Source organism: Carassius gibelio, chromosome A5, assembly GCF_023724105.1.
Source record: "Carassius gibelio isolate Cgi1373 ecotype wild population from Czech Republic chromosome A5, carGib1.2-hapl.c, whole genome shotgun sequence".
Taxonomy (NCBI): Eukaryota; Metazoa; Chordata; class Actinopteri; order Cypriniformes; family Cyprinidae; genus Carassius; species Carassius gibelio.
In genome coordinates, this window is record NC_068375.1 from 30,273,785 (window position 1) to 30,291,949 (window position 18,165).

Here is an 18,165-nt window from a genome sequence, read left to right on the forward strand (position 1 = left end):
GCTTATTAAACCACAGATTAATATAAAAAAAGCATTTTTATGTTTTGTTTTTTCCCCTTCTGTACCGAAACCATACCAAACCATAATGTTTGTATACCGTTACCCCAAAGCTATATACACAAAAGCGGATTTAGGTTTCTGACAAAATATTAATTTTTGGGTCAACTATTCCTTTCAATTACAGACTTTCAGCTACAGATGGATAAACTTAAATCAAGTGTGAACAGCTCATAATCTTGGATCATTGTATGATTGTTTATCTAAAAATATTTATATTCAGCTCAGCTTTAAAACCACTGTAAAACTAGTTAAAAAGTACTAATTGAAAGTATTCAACATCAGTGTTGAATTCTAAACAACTAAAAATTTATAATGTAATGTAATGTAAATAAAGAGCATGATGCACTATTAAATAAAATTCACAGTGAACACTGAACAGCATTAAATATTAAAATCAAATGCTAAAACGACGCCCCTTGTGTGGAGTAACATTTAGGCGTAATATATCACTGAGATTTGTGCGTAGTGTCTGTACTTATAATTGAACAGAATTCTGTACTTCTTACTCCCCGCCCTGAATAAACTAATTCAGCCACTTTGCGAGAACATGGGTGAAACAAGAAAAACAGCGTGTGTTGCTTTAAGAAAGGAGTGGGCGTGGCTCCGGGCGCACTGACCTCTGCGAGGTAGAGTTTCTACTCAGTTCGCGTTACTAATAAAACACCTGTAGGCGCTCAGTAGGGAGATATCGATTCCGTGAGTTTGCAGGAACATTTTTTGATAATTTTCAAACCAAATTTGTTTCAAGGTGTGCTTTGAACTGAACCAAAGAGAGCAGCGACAGGGCTGGAGTGCCGAATATGGGGCTTCTTGCGAGTCGGGATGTGTTTTCGTGGCTGCTGGTGGCATCTGTTTTCCAGGTATCGAGTGTGCGTTTGGCGCAGGCCAGTTACCTGTGCACTGCATACCTGAACATTTCATATACAACCCCTAAAACAAACCAAACCACCTGGCTTCGAGAGGAGATGGGGTTGTATGGGCAAGACTCTCCCCAAACTTATGTAGCGGGGAGTGTGTATTTAGCCGATCCAATCCACGGATGTGACGATGACACCGTTTATCGCCGACCGAGCGACTCCAGGGGCTGGATCGCTTTAATCCAGCGCGGAAACGGATGCACTTTTACCGATAAAATTAACGTCGCGGCCATGAACGGAGCTGCCGCTGCTATCATTTTCAACGACTACGGGACAGAAAATCGAGTCATTCAGATGTCCCACCCAGGTAGGTGATCCAACGGGTTCATTACGATAAGATGAGGTGCTGAACATTTTCAGACGGGGTCAAGGATAGGTTTTAATATATGCAAGTGTTGCCGTGTCTCTCTTAATTCTGATCAATTCTGATCTCTATTAGTTTCCAGTTGCACTCTAACCCGGGCGGTGTGTTGTGTAAGTTGTGTAAACTTGACAGCTGACAGGAGAAGAGCGCACACTCCGAGTCTGCTCTGGCCTGTCCAAGAAACTGGACTAGAACCACATTTAGAGCTGCTGCGATCTGGTTTTTAAAGCACAAATCCACTTAAGGAGCATCAGAGACAGAAACTCACTGCGTTATGACTCAATTTCCCGAAGACATTTCAGATGACTGTAATAAACGCGTTTTATCACATTGTGTCAAGTCATAAAACGAAAGGGTGTTCGTGTGTGTAACGTTAGACGTAAAGGGGTTATTTGCGGTGCTGTTTTACCAACATTGATATATTATTACAGTACTTTTTAATATTTTGAGTTAACTTGTATTTTATTTTTTCTTTAAAGTTTTAGTTAATATATAAAAAACATTCTAGTGATTTAGTTATGACTTTCTGTCATGTTTATTTTTTAAATATGTATATATGGTTCATTTATAATTTAATAATTATAATGTATCATTTATATTTTAATCATTTTAATACATAAAGTTAAACTAAATGAAAATGATGACCGTTGCCTTGTCAAATAACTAAAGTTATTTTAGTTTGTTATTTAACTAAATGTGTTTTCATGGCTAGGTAACTATAATAGCCCTGGTAGATTGTGAAATTGTTTATTATATTTCTTGTCATGCTCATGCAAACAAGTCATTTTTCCATCATTTGGAGTAAAAAATGTAAGAATTCAGAACTCACATCTCCTTAAACAAACTCTGTCCTTCACCACTGCTTAAGAATCAAGTGTCTTGTGCATCACACAAGTTTGCTTCATTTCCTCTCAATTAATTTAAAACGAATGAGTAAACACATGTAAAGTTGCATGTTTGCTGATGTTTTGATATTTGACGCTGACGTTTCGACGTGTCAACCATCAGGTTGCTGAGTGCTATGGTGTGTCTTTTGGTTTGTGCATGCGTGTTGCCCATGTTTTCAGCATTATCTGTGTGTTTCCAGGCACAAGCATCGTTGCGGTCATGATTGGCGACTTTCGTGGGATGGAGCTGGTCCAGCTGCTAGAACAGGGCGTGGCTGTTTCCATAGCAATAGAGGTTGGGAAGCAGCATGGTCTCTGGTTAAGTCACTATTCCGTGTTTTTTGTCTCCATCTCCTTCTTCATCGTTACTGCGGCTACTGTTGGATACTTCATCATCTACACTGCACGGAGACTGAACAGCCTCAGACAGCAGAACAGCAAACAGGTACAGCTCTACATCTGTGTAGATGGCTCTGATTTGATGGGCTTTAAACAGCAATCCTGATAATGTACTGTGGTAACCACGGTTTCACTCAAAATCACATTATGTCAATAATTACAATGCAATAAAACCGTATTAACTTCCTTATAGACCATAGACTTTTTAATGTATACATGAAAGTTGAATAAATAATATTTCCTTTGATGTATTGTTTGTTAGGATAGGACAATATTTGGCTGAGTTACAACTATTTGAATATCTCCAAAATCTAAAAATCTAAATACTGATAACTAGCAGTGTTAATTGAAGTAACAATGTTTTTGCATAAATAAATCATGGCTTCCTTTTGTAAATTTATTGTATAGGGAAGTGTATTAAACTGTCAGACGTACACTGCCATTATCAGGGTGGTCAGTAGGATTTTCTGAAAGAAATTAATACTTTTATTCGGCAAGGATGCATTAAATTGATCAAAATTACAGCACAGCATTTATAATGTTGCAAAGATTTTTTACTTCAGATAGACACTGTTCTTTTTCTATTTCTATTAATTAATGAATCTTTTAAAAATGCATCACGGTTTCCACAAAAATATTAAGCAGCAAAACTGTCTTTTAATATTGGTCAATTTAATAAGAAATGTCTCTTGTACTCCAAATCAGCATATTCAAATGATTTCTAAAAGAACACAAAGCCTGAAGAAATGGCTGCTGAAAATTCAGCTTTTCCATCACAGGAATAAATTACTTTTTAAAATGTTAAAATGGAAAGCAGTTATTTCAAATTGTAATAATATTTCACAGTATTACTGTTTTTATTGTGTTTTTTTTTTCAAGTAAATGCAGCCTTTGTGAGCATAAACTACATTTAAAAGTCTTAGTGATCCCAAGCAAACACTAGTTACTGTTTCTTGGGTTTTGTACAATTATATAAAGTTTTACACTTTAATATCATATCAGTTGCCATGTAACTGCAATTTTTCGGTAACCAAAGAGTGACAACCACATTTAAATGCCATATGGCGTTATTACACCGACACTGGAACTGAGAAAAAATGACTTTTAATATGGTTTAAAAATTGGCATGGTGGACAAGAAAAATCTAGTTCTATATAATGTGATGTTGTAATAACTCACAGAGACATTGATATATTCATAAGCCAAAGCTTTTAGACCCAGTTGCTTCCAACCATATTGTGGTCTGTTATTAATTAGGTTTTCACCAGTGTACTTGCACCTCATTTGAACTTGTTTATTATATAACATTGTTGTGATAAGACTTTCGGTGTCATTATTGTAACAGGTGTCATTCACGGATAAAACATGAACACAAAGGAAATTGTCTTCAGTTCCTCATTTATACTGGCAGTAGTTCGTCTGCCCTACAAGTGATTATATAAACATGACTATTTAAGAGTGTTACTGGATTTCAAAACACAAATACTTCTAACTGGTTGATCAGGTTTCACATTACTGGGTTCTGAGATCATTCATTTTTTCAGCCCTAATGTCATCACTGTATGTGAATGAGTTTGGTTCTAAGGTGGCATTAGGTCTGAGTTTAGTATCTAGAAAAAGTTAGATTTTTGGATAAAATTTTACTAAAAACACAACCTGTTCCACTGTTGACACACACACTCAATTTTTTTCGGCTGCTACTGATGAAGAAATACCATGAATTATATAAGCATATGAAAACCAAATGGCATTACTGTGCTCAAAAAGTACCAGTTGTTTGTTATTTTGCTAAAGGAAAAAGAAGAAAGAAAGAAGAAAAGGAATGTAAGTGGTTTACAAGATGCATTTCAGGCCAATTTTGAGCTTGGTTAATACGTGGTTTTTGCTTTGTAACATCAGGAAACTAGACCTTCCTTTCTTAGTATGCTGCTCATCTTCTTGTCTGAGCTCTTGTCATTGCAATACTGCTGTCACGCACTATTGTCCTGCCTTCCAGCATACACAACCAATGTTGCCCATAAACAACACAACTTTCAAAGTTGTCAGATTGCCTTTTTTCAACACTATACAACCGTCTGTCATTACTGTGTGTCATTTACAGTCAAAACTCATTTCACACTACAAAACCTGGTTTGCAGACAGGTCTAGAAATATTAACTAGAAATTGGTAAATGTCTCTCGGGCATCGATGACACATGGGTGCTTCTCTAAGAACAGCTCTTTTTTTGTGTGGCTTTTTTGCCTTTATTATGATAGGACAGTGAGTAGACAGGAAGTAAAGAGGGAGAGAGAGGGGGGCAGGATTAGGAAAGGTCTGAGAGCTGGGTCGTCCCATAGCACAACAGAGCTATACTGTATATGTCAGCACGCTGCCCATGAAGCTATCGGCGCATCTTTGATCAATCAAACATTCAGTCACAGCAATCATTACTGTGAATGAGCGCCATGTTTTTTTAATATTTTTTTGGACTTTTTGCTGAGTTGATAAAATTGTATAGAATGTGGGCAGAACAAGCCTCTGCAGCAACAAAACAGTCTACCACAGAGGGTCCATGTTGCATTCCTCTTTGTGTCACGCCAGTGCTTTAATGTTGGCCATTAGGACTACCATTGGAAGTGAACACTAAGTGTATGTTCCCTCCCACCATTTACAGCTAGCAAATGCAACCACTGTGCTTCCTTCACAATGAGGTACAAAGTCATTTTCCAGAACCTTCACCCTCTCTGTTCCTCTACGGGCTGCCAACCTTCTCCCTGATCTGCTGAGACTTTTACAACCTCTAAGACACAGCTGTCAAATTAATTTACAATCATAAAGGCAATTCCTGTTAACTCATATTATAAAAAAAGAAAGTGAAATCAAATTTCGTCCTTCTTTTATGTGTTTTACTTCTGCTCTAGCTTATGTACTAACCATTGTATGCTTTAAACTACAAACAGAGTTTCAGATTTATGTTTTGCTGCTGGTGAACCATCCAACGTCAATTTGTGAAGCATTGACAGACAAACAAATAGCTTTCGAGACAGTTTATTAGCATGATTTTGTTGGTATTTGACATTGTCTCCATTGTTGGGCATTAGTATGATATGTATTTCCTCACTAGGACTTTTTTGTGGTCTTGCATAAATGCATGGACCTTATTCAGGATAGCGCTGTATTTGATTTTTGACAGGAGTGAAAATGAGGTATAGAAGAAGTGTGTTAAGTGGTTTGTGCTGTTTAACAACACAACGCTTGTTCAGCTGATGAAACATCTTTCTTAAAACTTTCCATAGAACAGTTGTGAAACGTGTGAGTTGTGGAAATTACATGACCCTTTATTCAATTTGTGCCATTGTGAAGACTAAATTTATCCCTCATAGCTGGGGCTGGGTATTGATTCAGATGTCCCGATTCCATTCCGATACACAAGCTCTCGATTAAATTCGATATACTCAATTATTATTATTTTTATATTATTTTTTACATAGTTTTTATACAAATGCTATTGAAATTTCTAAAAAATGAACAGTAAACATCAGTTAACAGCTGGTGAATTTAATAAAAAGAAATTAAGAGCCACGGGCGTGTATTTTAAAATACTTGTTTCTTATTTTAAACAATAATAGGGCCATATAGACATTCAACTTTGATTATTAACTGCTTCAGTATAAACTCTTTCAGATTTTATTTTATTTTTTATTTTTTTCCTCTTCATTGAAATTCCAGTTGCCTTCAAGTTTTGACTGCAGGGTGAATTTCAGATTTTACTATGCTTCTATTTATTTATTCATTCCATAGTCACATGTAGTTGTGAGACATTCACATTGGTTATGTTTTTGTCGGTTCATCCAGAAAAGTTTAAATGTGTTTCTTCACCTGCATCTTAAGCTACAGTGTTTTTGTCAGATGTGATGTCAGCCACCACAGTGGCTAGTAGTTTAGACGCATTAATTGCCACTTTGCAAAAAATACCTGCATTTAACAGAGGTGGAAAGAGCTAATCATGGCCGTCCGGGAACGTTGACACCCCTGGGATATGCCTTTAAATCTCAAACCTGTTGTTTTTAATGAAAGGAAACAGTTATTTAGAATAAAAAATGTAATCGGTATCAACAAAAACAGAAACAGAAGCTTAATCGGAAGTGGGATTTCAGTGTATTTACCAACGGTTTAATGCAGGACATTAAAGCATTTAGCCTGCAGTTACAAATGCAGAAATAATGTTTTGATATATAAGACATAAAATGAAATAATATATATATTTTTTTTAATAAAATCAGAAGATACTTTAAATGTGCAATTAAAACAGCCAGTATGTGTCAGAAAGTCACTGTTAATAAGTGAGTCATTGCGATTGAACCGAATCATTTAAACTGGTGATTCATTCAGGATTGAAACACTGTCATTGTGGAGAGAGGCAAAACTGTGCAATGGTGGGGGTGTTTGGAATTATTTTTGTTGTCGAAATAGAGCAAAAACGGTCAAAATGGTGTCTAAAACGCAAGTCTCTTAACTTCTTGTTTATTGAACTGTTGTAAAAAAAAAAAAAATCTGTATTATGCAGATGCCTCATGAAGGCAAAAACAGCAGTCTTCGTGTGATATTGATTTAGCTACTATATGAAATGATATAAAGAGATATATATAATTTTTTTCCCCCTGCCCCTATATCTTCAATTGATCATTCTAAATGCATTTTAACAGACTGAATCACGCTGTGAAAGTATGCACTCTAAATGCGCAGGCACTAGTCTAATCTAAAGTACTAGACTTCACGGCACAGTAGGGTTTTGTTTGGTTTTTGGCAAAATATTGATCATGTCAACGCTACACATCGTTAAAATAGCAATTACGATATTACAGATGATAAATATCACACACCCTGCACCACTGTCTTTTTTGGGTAATTTGTGCAAAACCTTTTGCCAAACTATCAAAGCTTAATTTTAACCACCAGTGCAACGATGCAAGTGTTTACCTGACCTCTACATGCTTGCAAAGGGTTGATATCGAGATTTTATAAACTAGTAGTTTGGTCTTTCTAGGCAAACACAACTTACACTGAATTATAGAGCTTAAATATGACCAGGGCTTCACTTCATTTCCTTCAAATTCAACTGCAGCACTCAGCAGAATACAACAGGGTTTTGTTTTCAGCTGGGTCAGCTATATATATCTTTTTTTTTTACTCATTGTGTTTTGTACAACAGTACAACCCTTCAAACTAAATATCCCTAAGTTAAAGTACTATTAAAGATTTTAAAAACTACTTTAAAAAGTAGAAGTACACAAAAAAGTTACTCAGTTACAGTCACGCGAGTAAATGTAATTCGTTACTTTCCACCTCTGGCATTTAATTGGTGTTAATTTCTCACAACTTTTGAGAGGAAGTTTAACATGTAACATATTGTGGATTTAGTTTCAGTTCAATAGTAATTCTTTCAATAGAGGATTCATATTACTTTGTGCCAGTACTGTCTCCCTGTGGAAAACACACACCGGGTTGAGAAGGCCTGCTGTTTAGTCTGTGAACTCATGCTTGTACACACACACACACACACACACACACACACTGAAGAGTTTAATGTGTGCATCTCTGGGGTGAGTTACTTGAGCCAGGCAGGGATGTCTATGCCTGTTATATAAACCTTTTCCATTCATTGCTAAGTATTTTGTGAGGTCGAATACAACATGTCTATTGAAATTCGATAACTGCTGCCCTGTTTTAATAAACACAATGCTTTATTTGAAAGTTCAGAAATGAGAGATGGACTTCATAAAAAAGAGAAGAGTTTTTGTGATCTTTCTTATTGGAAATTTCTTGGATAACAGGAAAATCTTGCCCCAGTTTCATAAGCATAAGTGTTTCATTACGAAACCCAACCAGCAATCAACTTTCTTCTTCTGTCTGGACTGTGAAAGTTTTTAATCTGGATTGAGTCATCTCTTTTGTATGTGTGAATGTGGTTTAGCTTGAAGTTCTTTTTCTGTTTTTAATCTTTTTTTATCTAATTTATTGACATTCATACATTAAGTGTGTCTCCAGTGTCTGCATTCTTGTTGCGGCGACTATATGTGTGAATGAATCAGCATTCACTTACTGTGGGATAACATTCTTTTTTGTAACATTTCAATTTAAATTTCTCTTTATATTTACTTAGTCCTTATCTGAAATGTTCTTTGTTGTAGGTGTTTGTGTGGCAGAGCAAACACACCTGAGCACACTTTGTGTTGATACTCGCGTTACAGTTCTAAACTATTCATGCACTTCCTGAAAAACCTGTTCTGGTCTCTTCTCTTTTTCAGAAAAAGTTGAAGGCTGAAGCGAAGAAGGCGATTGGCCAGCTGCAGGTCCGCACATTGAGACAAGGGGATCAGGTACATCAGAACTTTTTGTGTGTCCACATGTAAATACAGACAAATTACCTTCTTTTGATATTTGTGTGTTCTGATCTGTGGCTTTGTGTTGTTTTATATTTATATTAGGGACATGTAAAAAATTTGGATTTCTCAATTTTTATCGATTCTCATTTTAATGAAACGATACCGATTCATAAATCCCAATCTCAGATTTCTAATTCTGTCCATTTTATTACTATATTCAAATATTAAATACCATTTTGGTGCTGTTTAATATGGGGTGACAGATCGCTGTGAACTGTTCATCTCCTCTGCTTTAAAAGCAGTTACAGCATGAAATAAACATTAATGAACATCTGAGGCCATGTTCAAATAAAGAGCACAACTTACTGAAATCTGTATCCTGTCTCACGTAATCATCCAATCAGTGTTTCAACTGCAGAAAGATGACAGTAGCTTGTAACGTCACATTTAACCACAAAAAAAGTATTTGAGTCCATGAACTTATTAGTCAGCTAAAAAAAAGAACTCTAGAAAGTAGCATTTTTGCTAAATAAGCACCATATAACATATTAATTATAATCACACCATATAACGTATTCATTATAATTTTTACGGTTCTTCAATGTTTTATTTGTTTGAAAAAATCTGCCAAATTTTTGTGACAACCAGCATTTAAATGTTTCAAAAAACAATTTGGAGCAGAAATATAATTATATAATTTAAAGTTAAAGAAAGTATTATAACTTTGAGTATATTTTAAGTGTTTGCATACAAATCAGCAAATTTCAACCTTCCATATGTTGACTAAATTTTACAGCATTAGTTGAGATTTTTATTTTAATTTTTCCACTGGAAAATCAAATCTAATTGTGAAATTTGTATGTGTTATGTGTGTGTATATATATGTGTGTGTGTGTGTGTGTAAAATAATTTTTTAATAGTTTAATATCAGCAGGATAACTACAGATTTACCCAAACTTGAAGAACCTTCAGTTTGAACAGTGTTTTGATGCTTTCCAGCAGATGATGATTTTACAGTGTGTGTATTTTTTTGTTTTACAGGAGACTGGCCCTGATGCTGATGCCTGTGCAGTGTGTATTGAGTTGTATAAACCAGGAGATGTACTATCAGTTCTCACATGCAAGTATGTCTCTCTGTCTTTCACTCCGTTCTGTTCTCCCTCAATCATTGTTTTCACCATAAATCCGAATTGTTCCTGTCTTTGTGGTCTTAATTTTGCTGTACGGTTGTGTTTTTGTATTTGCAGTCATTTCTTCCATAAATCTTGCATAGAGCCATGGCTACTGGACCACAGAACCTGCCCAATGTGCAAGTGTGACATTCTTAAAGCCCTTGGAGTTGAGGTGAGTGTTCACACGAAGAGTGGAGTCCAGCGTTCCACTTCATAAAGCTGGCTAATTAATCTGTAGTCTTTTTCAGTTCTGTACGTTTATGTGAGACACTGAATCAAGTTGAAATAGTTAAAATACAGGGGCCAAGAAAGCTCAATGTGCTGCAAAAGTAAAAAAAAAAAAAAAAGAAAAAAAAAGTGCCTTGCTGCATTTTGTATAATGAGAAGGCATAATTCTTCAGGTTTCGGACACAGTCTTGATGTTAACACAGTTAAACAATAAAAAGATCTCACTTCTGAACAGCTGAAATACAAACAAAAATTTCCTCTTCTCTGTTTCAGTTTAACATGTTAGCATGGGGATACAAATTTATAAAAAAAAAATTCAAAATAAAGAACATAACATTACTAAGTATTAATATTTCCAAAGGATAAGGAGACAAGGCCAAATTCTCTCTCTTCCTCATGTGGTAGGAAAAGAGGAACAGACATTCAAAAGCTTTGGTGAAATCCTGGTTCCATGTGAGACATGTCATGTGTATAGAGCATTTGAGTTCTGAGTCATGCAGAGTGTGACAGGAACAGCAGTTTATGTTTGTGTTGACTAATATTGCTGCTGGGAGAGACATTGTGTTCTTTGGTCTTTGGTCACCTTCATGGATGAAGGTATTTATTGTGCCTGTGAGTGAAGGTAGATGGAGCATCATCAGCAGTGACACTCCTCAGCTCAAAGTTTGTTTGGCACATGTTCAACTGAGGCAGTAAAATGTTTTTTCCTGAAACTACATAAGCATTTAGAAAAATGACATGGCAGAATTTACACTACCATTTGGTAGTTTGGCCTCAGTAAGATTTATTTTGTTAAAATACTTTTATTCAGCAAAGATGCAATTAAAATGATTAAAAGTGACCGTAAATACATATTTCATGTTGCATAAGCTTTCTACGTCACATAAATGTTGTTCTTTTGAACTTTCTATTGATCAATGGTTCACGAAAAAATATTAGGTGGTACAACTGTTTTAGTTCAACATTAATAATAAGAAATATTTCTTTAGCACCAAATCAGCATTTTAGATTGATTTCTGAAGGATCACGTGACACTGAAGACTGGGGTAATGATACTGAAAATTCAGCTTTACCATCACAGTAGTCAATTACATTGTATGAAATAGAAAACAATTACTTTAAATTGTACTTTAAAAACAACAAACAAATATATATTACTGACCCCAAACTTTTTTTTGTGATAGTGTATATTATTGTGACAATATAAATTCACACATTTTACACAGCTATGCAATTACTGTATTGTATTGTATTGTACTAAGAAACATTGCTACTTTTAATGGGCTATGGTGGTATTTGGCTTTCTGCTGCAGTGAGACATAACTGGGATGCTTAGTCATGCTGACTTTGGAGAAAATATCTGACAGATTGGGCAGCACACCTATGGTGTTACATTCTGTTGCCCTTACTGTCCTTTATATGTTTCTTTGATCCTGCTCCCATTCCAGGTAGAGCTGGAAAGGATGCTTTTGATGGATGCCTCATTAACTTCCACAAGCAGGGATATAAATAAAATTTCATTTTTGTTTTTAACCATAAAACGCATCTTTTTACTACTTTAAGATGTTCTGTGTTTGCAGTGAGAAAAGAATGAATGTTTCATCTGTCAGTCAGGCAGAAATTGTTGCCGTCTCTATTGCCCTGCTGGCATTTAATCTCGGGCCTAATATAAGGCAGCTCGTCCTATAAGGACTGGATATTGGCTGGCAGTATACTAGAAAGACTGGGTTGATACCCTAGGGATAGACTGTTCTGAACACTAGAGCATCTCCCACTGTGTTTCTTGCACCTTGGGACCTTACCTTTGTTCTGCCTGAGCAAGAATCTCCTTGACCCAAGGTGACAAAAGCAGTGTACCTGTTATAAGAGGTCTGATTCCTGAAAATACACGGGTAATGTGTCACAGCAGTTGTTCCCTGGTCGCTAGATTTTGCCTCTTTCACACTGCCAATGATTACCCGGAATATGCGCGTTCATTCTTACACAACCCATAAAGGTCCCGCAAAGACACGTGACATCAGAATGTGATGTGTAATGTACGAGTCGAAAACGCGTTGAAAGTGAGGAGTTAACTGATCTCTGCTTCATTACTGTTTGCACAAGTCTTTATTATTTTATTATTATTATTTATATTTTTTTGTCGCGAACGTTGATCTGCCTGGTAAAACAGTTGCTTGATAACATGCGTCATCACTACGACATGCTTTATGGTATTAGTTCTGGCTTTTGTTCACAAAGCGCTCCTTTCGGGACTCAACCTTGCAATGTTACTAGGTCCCCAACCTGGGACCAGTCCTGGAATCAATCCCGGGACGCGTTTGCTTTCACACAGAAGGTGACCCGACAATGTTCTGGCAATTTCCCGGATCCAACGTGCAGTGTGAAAGGGGCTTAACTGTGCCTAGATGTGTCCACATCTTGACTGTCCTACCATGAACCTTGATTACAGTAACTGGAAATCTAGCGGATCCTGTCATTTGTTGTTATAAAGATTGGTCTCACAGAAACTGGACTGTTGCTTAGTCACCATGCCTTTCATATACAGAAAGCAGGAGAATTAGGTCAGTCTGTTCTTCCTCCTTTGGCAGTGTGTATTTAGCAGGCTGATATCATTCCTTCCCCCTTCAAGTCCAAGTCTATAATTGGAGAAAAGTTCTAGATTTCAGTGTTGAACATTCAATTAATGCATGCACAAATTTGGCCAGATATTTGCTGAAATGTTATTTCTCTCTCGTAGACTGATGAAGAGGAGCAGCCACAGATTTCGGTGCACGATTTCAGATCTTTTTCTATCTCTGAGGACCTGCACAGCGAAACCGTGTCACATACACAAAGTGAGACTGCTTCCTCTGGATATGCATCCATGCATGGAAATGAACACCATGGCCCTGCTGAAGGCTCACAAAATGGTATGAGATAATGCACACAATCGCATTTTTCCCAATATTTGGGAGCACACTTCTAACTTATGGTGATTACTACTTACCTTTCACATACAAATGTACAGGGGCCCGTTTCACTAAGGAGGTTCAACCAACTCTGAGTTTAAACTTGAACTCTGAGTTGACTTACCCTGAGATGGGAAACTCTTGAGTTTTCGGTTACAGAACAGCTGAAATGAGTTGGTTTAATCAACTCTACATTGACTGACTCTGGGTTAAGCGCGTCCACCACAACTATAAAAAAGCCATAATCAATGGAGCGCCGATATTATGATTCACCATGGCAACAGCTCCCCCCAAAAAGCCGTCTGCATACTTCAGACTCAATACAAATATAATTCTTCTCAGTGTTATAATATCACAGGTGAAAACTGGCAGAACGTTAGATTAATGAGGTAATAGCTAATCGTTTTATGGTATCTCATGGGCAAAAAATAAAATGAAATAATAATATTAATAATAATATTTTAAGTGCATTTTTCTTATTTTACAAATGTTCTGCCAGTAGAGTAAGAAAAATATGGCAGCGGCTATTTACACTAAGTGGAATTAACATACTTTCTTAGCGATAGATCCTATTTACAGTAGGCTAAGTGCAAGTAGCTGTAGATGCTATTTACAGAAAAATGTACAATGAAAATCATGATCTATTCTATTTTACCATGTAAAAGTAGAAGTTCTTTGCAACAGGCCAAGTGTGAATAATAATTAGATGCTAGTTATACTTTATACTGGCAGACACATATTAGGCCCATGTGCACCTCAGTATTGTTATACTTTAACAGGATGCAATAATAACAGATTGTAAATTATTATATTTATTACAATTATAAATAGCTGCATCATTATTAAACATTACTAAACGTTAGGCACTTTACTTCCACTTTTAGATCATTTTTTTACAAGCTAGTTTTCCGTGCGCAAAACATTACTGCCTACACTATTGAAGCCGTTATTCACATGTGTCATATTTAACCTTGTGTGTCGATGGAGGGCGGAGCTACAGTAGATTTGCTCTTAGTAATATACACTCAGAATAATCTTGTTTTCCATTTGCATTAAGATTATTTTTATTACCACACTGGCATATAATTTTACTTAAGTAAAATGCTGTTAATTTAGACCCCAGTTTTCACTTAACCTCCTTTGTGAAACAGGCCCCAGAAAGGCAGAGTGACTGTGCTGAATATCACACATTAATGTTATTAGGGTCATAAAAACATGTTAGTATACATATACATGTCACTTGTGAGGGTGAATAACCAGACATAATGGTAAAGTACTATAAATCGGTTTCACCAGAAAAAAAAATTTGGCCCAAAATTTAATTTGCTGAGGCTTGTCTTAAAAATGGTGGTGATATTTGCAGGATATTTGTGGTGTTTTGCAGCGATACCCACCAATAATCATGATGTACTTATGTAATTATTGTTAAGGACAGGGCAAGTAACAGTTACTTTGACATTTCTGTACATAACTACTGAAATTGTGGTCTTGGTCCCTCAAGCACAAGGCATTGGTGGCACAAACATGGAAATATTGCAAACTAACGCTGTATTTTTTTTAACTGCATTGGAGAAAATGAATAGAAAAGGGTATTTGTTGGATCCAGTGTTATAAGGTCAGCTGATTTGAATGGTGTGATATTAGTCTTGTTGTCTGATTGGTTTGCAGGTGTGCAAGAGGAGCAGTTGGATGTGTCGCCCCACTATGATAATCTTGCCTTCGAGGGTGAGGTTCACAGCCAGAGTGAAGTCAGGACCTGAGCAGCACAAACAAACACTGATATAATGCACTCATATAGATGAATGAAGGGTTTTTGATTTGAGGACTTCTAGCAAAGCACTGCTGAGCCCTTTTCTGATTAGTTTCTGACTAAGTGCCTATACGTTCTCTCTCTCTCTCTCTCTGTGTGTGTGAGACATTTTGTTTTCTGTGGGTGATCACAATGATTTCTGGATCAATCAGAGATCATATTTTAATTGTCTGAGGTTAAATCAGGGAATTATGATTTCTGATTCTGGGTGCAATTCCCTTTGTTGTATTGTTCAGGTTTTGAGACTCTCTGCCTGCCTTATGTGTAATGATGAGCAGCTTTGCAGACACAGAGAGAGAGACACACAGTGCTCCACCTGCTGTAAATCAGTGGACTGGCTGTACTTTCCCCCTCTTTTCGTAGCTTAATAAATTATATTGTTCCAGTTTTGATGGAAATTGAAAATTTCAGAAGTATTGTGCCTTACACTTAAGTATGTGTGCAAATGTATATTACTCACTGCATAGACATAATAGGGATAATTTTAAAGGATGAAGTTCTTTTGATTTTAATGTTTAAATAAGGGATGAAGTATTTCTTTACTCTTTCAAATGAATAAGTCTTGCATTTAAATTAACATTGTAAATAAAATATTTTATGAAATTGCCCACGTGTGATTTATTCTTATTCAGTTATTTAATTTTTTCCTATGATGCTCGTTTCCTTTAACAATTCTCAAATATGTGCTTTTCCGCCGATGATAAAAACAAACAAACCAAAAAACTAGAATATGAAACGAATGAACCTTACTATTGAACGAATTAACCTTTTTGAAACAAATTAACCTTACGATTCGGTTCTTTTTAGTGAATCAAAAGACCCAATACAAATTGGAGCTGTAATTAATCTGCAACGCTTAATGAACCGCAAAATATTAACTTTTGTCTTTTTATCTTGCACCAAGAAATAAGGTTATTTGAGACCTAAACCAGTGCAACTGATGAAATGGTTTGTTGATGATATGCAAGTTGTTTTGTAATCAGTGGCGTTCCACAAAATGCCACAGTATTTTGTTTTTGAGTTTTTAATATATATTAAGAACCAGGTGTTGAACGTATAACCCTTTAAAAATGTAAACACATCTTTTGCATAATTAAAGAACCGTTAATTTTTTTTTTTATGATTCCCATCCCTATTTCTGAATCTCTTTTAAAGGCCTTGGCATGTTCGAAACCGATGAGCTCCAGGGACCTGTTTCAGAAAGGAGGTTAAGTGGAAACTGAGTATGTTAACCCTGAAATGAGGCAAACTAGATTTTCTGTTTCAGAATGGGAGGTTTGTCAAACCTGAGAAAGCAGGGTAAGTCGAGCCTGTTTATGAAAGAGAGCTAACTTGTACTCCGAGTCAGTTACCATAGTAACTTACTCTATGAACCTAACCTGAGGCCTGTACCATGATGGTAGCTGAACAAATTCAGAGTTACAGGATTAGTTTTGAGTTGACAAAACCAAACCTCTCCAGTATGGCTTTGTTGGTACCATGATGCTGTTCATCAATTTTCTTTGTCAATTCAGGCTTTGATCCTGAGTTTGTGGAGTGCGTGCACATGAATGTGTGACATCACTGGCAAACAGCCAATCACGAGCCTTGCAACACAAAACAAATTTGATTTACTTCTCGCGATAGACCCAGCAAGATTTAAAACGAAAGGTTAAAGGTTTTGCTAAAGGTTAAGAGATTGAAGAATATGACAAATTTAAACGGCATATGAAACATGAAAGAGGACAAATAAAATAAATTATCTTACTCTATCAGTCCTGTGACAAGTGGAACTTGTTAACTTAGTTTATACATTTGAAAATATATAATAATAGAGACTTTTTTTCTCACATCTGATTGGTCCAACTTCAGTTTGAGATCTCTAACCCAAAACATAACCTGCCCCAGAGCAGGTTAGCCGTGGAGTGTAAGTTACAGTGGCAATGAATGCCGCTAAAAGCCAAGCCACTTACGTGGTACCTACAGTAAAACCCAGGATTGGTGCAAACTTACCTGAAACTTACCTGGCTAGCCAGCTAATCTAGCTCCACAGTACAGGCCCCTGGTCTGCAGAAGAGTTTATTTTGATCTCCTCCCCCTTTTTAAAGCAAACAATGTTTAAATACTTCATTCATTCATGCCAGTGCAAAAATGCATTTCTTACCAAGTATTGTATTATTTCAAGTACAAATATACATAGTATTGTTTCTTGGGGAGGATCTAAATTAAGTAAAATTATCTGCCAGTGTGGTAATAAAATAATCTTAATGCAAATGGTAAACAAGATTATTTGGAGTGTCTAAGTGTGAATTTACAGTAGCTCTGCCCTCCAATGTCAAACAAAGTTAAATACAACGCGTGTGAAAACCGCCATCAGTGGTGTAGACAGTAACATGTTGAGTGCAGATAACTAGCTTGAGGCTTTTGCTGAGCTCGCTCTTTCTCACGTTCCCCATTACATTAGAGTGGAATTGACTAACTAGTGTTTAATAATAATAAAAGTATGTATAATTGTAATAAATATAATAATTTACACTTTGTATTATTAAATCCAGTGAATATACAACAATACCAAGCTGCAAGTAGTATGTATCTGCCAGTATAAGGATTAAATAGCATCTGAACTGCTACTTTTATATGGTAAATACAATATATAACTATTTTCACTGTGTAAATAGCATCTAGAGCTATACACACCTTTGACTATTGTAAATAGGATCTATGGCTTAGAAAGTATGTTAATAGTGTAAATAGCTGCTGCTGTATTTTATTTATTTATTTATTTATTTATTTTTGAGATACCATGAAAATGGATAGCCTACACTCTTAAAAATAAAGTTGCTTCAAAAGGTTCTTTAAGCGATGTCATAGAAGAACCATTTTTAATTCAAAGGTTTTTTAAAGAACCACCTCTTTCTTACCTTTTTATAACCTGAATAACTTTCTTTCATTATAAAGAACCTTTTGTGAAACAGAAAGGTTTTTCAGATTTTAAAGGTTCTTTATGGAACTATTTAGAGAAAAATGTTCTTCTG

General features: G+C 35.9%; 1 protein-coding gene across 1 annotated transcript; it reads left to right on the top strand.

Annotated features, from left to right (window-relative positions):
• The first annotated feature begins 694 nt into the window (after positions 1 to 694).
• Positions 695 to 15,757, top strand: LOC128011630 (E3 ubiquitin-protein ligase RNF128). Its single transcript, XM_052594272.1, has 7 exons — positions 695 to 1,284; positions 2,429 to 2,673; positions 8,916 to 8,987; positions 10,035 to 10,117; positions 10,241 to 10,337; positions 13,131 to 13,302; positions 15,010 to 15,757. Exons 1-7 carry the CDS (start codon positions 861 to 863, stop codon positions 15,099 to 15,101), a joined length of 1,185 nt encoding a protein of 394 aa, XP_052450232.1. The 5' UTR covers positions 695 to 860; the 3' UTR covers positions 15,102 to 15,757.
• The last annotated feature ends 2,408 nt before the right edge of the window (positions 15,758 to 18,165 follow it).